This window comes from Dipodomys spectabilis, unplaced genomic scaffold, assembly GCF_019054845.1.
Source record: "Dipodomys spectabilis isolate Male_0828 unplaced genomic scaffold, ASM1905484v1 ptg000669l, whole genome shotgun sequence".
NCBI classification, from domain to species: domain Eukaryota; kingdom Metazoa; phylum Chordata; class Mammalia; order Rodentia; family Heteromyidae; genus Dipodomys; species Dipodomys spectabilis.
Genome location: NW_024871346.1, coordinates 930810 through 936809, shown reverse-complemented (window position 1 = coordinate 936809; position 6000 = coordinate 930810). Strand labels below are relative to the sequence as shown.

The 6000-nt window shown below is 57.6% G+C and overlaps 1 protein-coding gene across 2 annotated transcripts in view; it reads right to left on the bottom strand.

The window, feature by feature from the left end:
- Nucleotides 1–1199: 1199 nt before the first annotated feature.
- Nucleotides 1200–6000, bottom strand: part of Elovl5 (ELOVL fatty acid elongase 5) — a 44847-nt gene continuing 40046 nt past the window's right edge. Inside the window, exons 6-8 of one of the 2 annotated variants that reach the window (XM_042671924.1) lie at nucleotides 5224–5348; nucleotides 4302–4436; nucleotides 1200–2999 (exon numbers count right to left, since the gene is read on the bottom strand). In XM_042671924.1, the coding sequence (XP_042527858.1) occupies nucleotides 2856–2999; nucleotides 4302–4436; nucleotides 5224–5348 (404 nt within the window). In that variant the 3' untranslated portion in view covers nucleotides 1200–2855. The remainder of the gene's footprint in view (nucleotides 3000–4301; nucleotides 4437–5223; nucleotides 5349–6000) is intronic. The other variant, XM_042671925.1, reaches the window with a different exon arrangement.

Here is a 6000-nt window from a genome sequence, read left to right as displayed (position 1 = left end):
CGCTCCTAATTCCCCTGGGAGAACAATCTTCTCCGGATCAGAACGATCTGGTTGGGACTGGAAGCGTGAGCCGTGGGGAGGCAGGCAGGGGCGTGCTCGCGAGTCCCCTGGGAAGCCACCTCGGGCTCTGAAACAAGCTGTGGAGCCCTGGTACTGCAGCCAGAACCCTGGGGAAAACCGAACTGAAGGCTACCCTTTCCAAAGGGCAGCAGACCCCAGGAATTCCAGAATGGCGGACTGAATGGTTCGGGACCAGGAACATCAGGGCTGCGGACGGTCGGTGAACACTTGGACTCCAAGTCTGGTTCAGAGCACCAAACCAGATGACTCCCTCCCATGCGGACAGGCCTGCTAGAGCGCCAGCTGGGAAAATACAAGAGCAGCAGCTTAGAGCTGAACGAGATTGCCTTCTCTTCTTCCCTGCGGAGAATCAAACTCGGCCCCTCTTACACACCAGGCAAGAGCTCCAGCACTGAGCTACACGCTCAGCTCAAGACCAAAATCCAGCAGCCACGTGTGCCCCCAAACCACGCATCCCACGCGACTCTCCCCGGCCTGCCCGGTGAGTGGCCAGGCTGCTGCCCAGGAGGGAGAGCGCACGGGCCAGTGCAGGGACAGCGTGGCCCTGCTGCCCACTCGCTCCAGTGGGGGAGAGAGGCGATTTCTCTCCTGTTGCTCTGAATTCTTACTCTTTTTCCATCTTCTGTGGACTTACAGAGCTGCCCGGCCCTCTGCAGGCAGGCGCTGGCGGCGGGTTCCATTGGACAGGGGAAACGGGGGTCCAGGGTCTCACACAGAAGAGCTCTGGAGCTCCGGGAGCTGGGAGGGGCTCCTCCTCCGAGCAGAGGTTGGTAACCTGGGGCCACAGGCTTTCGTCCTGGCCTATGCAGACGCCACCGTCTGCGTACTGCCCAGCGGCATGGCTGACTGCTTTCACTGGAGGACACAAGGCTCACCAAGCCCCCATGGGTTCCCATCTGGCCCCAACAGGAAAACGTGCAGGTGTGAAGTCTAGACCCAGGAAAGGAACAGCGTGTGATGGGGACCCTCAGGAGGGAGGAGGAGAGCTCTCTGGGCCGGGACCTGGGCCGGAAGCCTGAAGTGGTGGGTGGAAGGGGCCTTAGGGACTGACGGGCCGGACCTCCCATCCTCCTGCCCTTCGGCGCTGGCAGCTCAGCAACGACATCCAGCACAAGCACTGGTAATCAAAAGTGTTTTAATGATTAACGTTCAGACATCACGTAACAGTGTGTGTCTCCAGACGAGCTAGCACACTTCGCAGCACACCAGTGGGCGTTGGAGTCCCTGCACCGGGGCAAAGACATCTCAAGCTGAGTGCCCACGACTGAAGCCACACTCACAACTGGACAACGGGACGCGCTCTGGCAGATGGAAGCAGACGCCCGACCCCTCCCGCAGAAAACCTCACACTCACCGAGCCGCAGCTCCCCGGGCAGCAATGTGCAAAATGAAAGCACGTAAACTCACAGTTACATCAACATCAAACCCACAGTTAGTTTATATGTTGTCAATGACCATCTCTATGCGTCGCAAGTGGTTCAATGAGCTGTTTCCAATGCAGAAGGGACAGGGCGGTCAGCACGTTAACAGCGCACACAATGGTCTTTATGACCAGCGGTCACAATGTTTGAACAAGTGGTCCCACGAATCTTCAGATCGTAAGCGGAAGAAGTGGTGGAGATGGCAGATTTATGCTCAACGAGAAATTGCTGTCCAATCAGCTGTGCGTATGCTGCTCCTATCTGCTTAATTTGACCCCATGTTTTTAAAGGTTCTTTTCCCTCCCTTATTAATCAATTTTTAGGGGACCAGGCACATTGCAAAGGCAGTCTGGGTCAGACCGGTACAGACACGATTGCAGATGTGGAGTCTGGCCTTCAAGCTCCCTCCGCTCACCTGCGGCGTCTGCCAAACCAGAAATGCGCCCTGGTCCTGGGAAGGTCACCTCCTCTCCCGCACCGCAAAGCAAACGTGGATTTTTGTTCCCTGCATTAAAAACACTCAGTGCTTCAGAAATTAAAAATGGCCTGCTTGCCCTACACGCGTTCTAGGATCTTGAGGACAAAGACTCTATATTTAAGGTTCATCGAGACGGCTCCGCAGCGCCCTTCCCCGCTCTCTTGCATTATCAATAGTGGCACTCAAAATAAAAAAATAACATCTGTTAAAAAGTTAAACCAACTGTTCCACCAAGGTTGAGCCTGCTTGACTGAAAGCTCGGATCACAAAACTGAAGGCGCCGTTCCTGCTGACACATCCACAAGAAACCAGAGTTACTGGCGCACACCGGCTTCCTACCGTCACGGTCTGTGATTTCTTTTTTTCTGAACAGAGCTATTACAAATGAATACAAACTTGAAACCTATCCTAATTGGAACTAGTAAGCTTTGGGCCCTGCTTTTTAAATTGTAAGGCATGTGTGTTTCTCTACTGTAAGGACATTATACAAATTTACATTTACAATCACATGCATGATCAACAGTTTAAAAAAAAAAGTTTGGATTACAGTGTTTTTAAATTGTGAACCACAATTCAGCACCTATCATGTTATAACTAATAAGGCAACAGCAGTGTCATACACTACAGTAATTCCCTTCCACAGTCTAGTGCGGGCGGGCGGGCGGGGTCAGTGAGGTCCTGGAAATGTGCGGGATCTGATGCCTACTTGTGTAATCTGCAGAGGAACTCTAGGGGTTTGGAATGGATGAAAAAGGTCCTACACGAATCGACTACTGCAGGCCCAAGTCGCAGTGGCTGTCGCTGTCAGCGGGTGTCAGGGCGCGACTCTACTGTGCTTACAGTCACACGTGTGTCTGGCTGTGGGCGTGGCCGCTTCAATCCTTCCGCAGCTTCCGGGGCTTGGCACTGCTGTCTAGGGGGGAGAAGCTGCTGGCGTGCCCGTTCACAGCAGTCACGGACCCGTTCTGGTGGTCTTTCAGGTAGTCTTTCCTCCGAGAGGCCCCCTTCTTGTTGTAAGTCTGAAATGCACAAGAACAGGTGAACCACAGGGGCTCCAGCCACCCGTCCCCAGAGGACCGGAGCACTGAATGGTGAGCACAGCCCTAGCCAGACCTACCCCTTTAGATCAATAACTATCAAGAAGCTGGGGAAGCAGAACTGTGGCTCAAGCAGCAGTGCTCACCTGAGCTGAAGAGCTGAGGGACAGCACCCAGGCCCAGAGCTCAAGCCCCACAACTAACAAAAACAAAACAGCAGGGGCTGGGAAGGTGGCTCACTGGTAGAGCGCTTGCCTTGCATGCATGAGGCCCTGGGTTCGATTCCTCAGCACCACATAAGCAAAAAGAAAAAAGCCGGAAGTGGCACTGTGGCTCAAGTGGTAGAGCGCTAGCCTTGAGCTGAAGAGCTGAGGGACAGCGCCCAGGCCCAGAGTTCAGGTCCCACGACCGGACCAAAAAAACCCAAAACAAAAAAACAGAACAGCAGCAGGGCTCCGGGGCCAAGGAGTGTCTGGCTTTGCGCACTCGCTTCAGCAGCCTGAGTTCTCCGTCACCACAGGGGCCGTGCCAAGCTGACCACTGCAAACACTTCAGGAATATTCCCGTCTGTCCACTCTGCTCTGCCCATGTGGAGGGGGACAGGGCCCTGTGGGCTGGCTGCTTGTGAGTCCCACAGAATACAAATGTGATGCCGGGAGCCAGTGGCTCATGCCTGCAACCCCAGCTACTCAGGAGGCTGAGATCTGAGGATAGCGGTTTGAAGCCAGCCAGGACAGCAAAGTCCATGAGACTCTTCCCTCCAATAAGCTACTCAAGAAAGCTGTGGTTCCAGTGGTAGAGTGCTTGGCTAGAGCAAAAGAAGCTCAGAGACAATGCTCAGGCCCAGAGTTCAATCCCCAGGACTGGCAGAAAAAAAAAAAAGGAGAAAAGATGCCCAGGGGCACACTGGGGCGCTCCCCGGGACCCAGTGTCCCGTGTCCCCCACACGGTGGGCAGCTAGCCAACAAGGCGCTGCCACCCCAGGGCCACAGGCACAGCCCGCAGGTGTGCCGCCACGAGCCAGGCTGCCGGGACAGGCCTCTGCATGCACCCCGCACGCGGCCCGTGTGCACACGCCCATCTCCACAGCCAGAGCCGCGAGGCACACGAGAGAGAACAGGACGAAGTCACACGCGAGCCATGGGCAGGGCAGCAGGGCGGAAGCCGGGCCACAGGTCAGGGGAGGAAGAAAGCAAGAGCAAGAGCGCGGCTCTGCGTCCCCTCGAGTCGTGTTCTCCCCGGCAGCACCGGCCGGCGCAGGGGAGAGGGAAGGGCGTGATTTACCTGGATGTAGAAGTTGGTGAAGAGCGCAATCAGGGAGATCATGTACCCGATCTGGAAGTAGAGCCAGCCAAGCGGGAAGGAGCACCGCCACAGCACCCCGCAGCTCGTCTGGATGATGGTCAGCACAAACTGCACCTGGAGAGGCGGACGCGGCCGAGCTCAGCTCCGCGCGTCAGCGCTGAGGGAAGGAGCGTGGCTCCGCTCTGGGCTGCGCCTGCGGCGGCTGCAGACGCAATAATGACACGACCCTCATGCGGAAGGCTTTCGCAGTGTCATTTTCAAGTACTGACCAGGAAGGACTGTCTATGTGGCCTTGAAGAAGGGGGAGGGGGGAGGACCTCTGGCCACACTCCAGCAGCCAGATGGGGGCTGTTTCTCAAGGTTCCACCTGCGTGTGAAATCAGGCTCCTGAACAACCCACGCAAAACCCTTGCTCCACCAAGTGCGGACACTGGCTCAATGTCCACAGCTGTTGTTACAGTCACAGCCCGGGAGCCTGAGGTCTACCGACACTGAGGCGACAAGAGGGACGGACCCCAGCGCCGGCCTGTGCCCGGCTCGGCAGACCTCGACCAAGCTCTGCTCACCAGCAGGTGCTCCAGCCACGGGGGGCGGGGCTGCCGGCACCGGCTCAGCAGCACCCTCACCAGCCTCACTGCTCACCAACACTGCTGGGGACACGGCCTCCCACTGGATCCTGGACTCGTGGCCAGAGCACACACGCACACACAGGGGTGTGGATCCGGGCTCAGCACACTCAGGTGCTATGTGTGGACATGCTCGGAGCAAAGCCCGGGACACCAGGCCAACCCCAAGGCATAGCCCCCACTGATGGCTGCCTGCTGCCAGGAGCTCGTGGCGTCCGCGGGGGCTGATGCAGAGGGACACAGGTCCCACCAAGGCGGGAGCCCCAGACACTCACCAGCTGCCCCTGCGTGATGTACTTCTTCCACCAGAGGTAAGGGCGCATGGAGGGCACGGAGGACAGGCCGTAGTACGAGTACATGAGCACGTGGATGAAGCTGTTAAGCGTGGCACCGAAGTAAGCTGGGCAACGGCGAGGACGTGGGAGGAAGATGTGTTAGGGTTTGCTGCGAGGGATAATCCAGAGCGATGCAAACCTGCCTGCTGCGTGCACTGCGTGGCTGTCTAAGGACCACTTCACCAGGCCACTCCAGCACCCTCGGCCTTGGCTCCCAGACTGTCCCACCTCCCAAGCCAGGGCTTTGCCTTCCACGCCCAGCTGCCGGATGTGCTAGTCTGAAGGCGGCGGGTGTGTGTGGGGGGCAGAGATGCTGGTCTGAAGGCAGGGGCAGCCATCAGCGATGGGCTGGGAGCTGGCGCCTGGCTCCCGCAGTGGGTGCGGTGTGGGCACTGGGAGAGTGCCTTCTGGTGCTCTCTAGCTGCAGTACTGACACCATGGCTTTTATTAATCACAGAGCCCAGAGTCCGGCCCACCTCTCCGTGACGGATTTCAGGAGGACCTCTAGCTTTGCACCACTTCTCTGCCCTCCCCAGTAAACACAGCCGCCAGGCTGCTGGCCTTTCTGAATGCAGCTCACACACAGGCTGCAGGAGTTGCTATTGCTGCCAGTGGCCCTGAACCCGTCTTGGCTACTCATGGACTGAGCCTCCTCCTTCTGGCCAGGGCAGTCACAGCCATGACCAGTGAGGGAACCGGGGGGTGCATGCGGGGGGG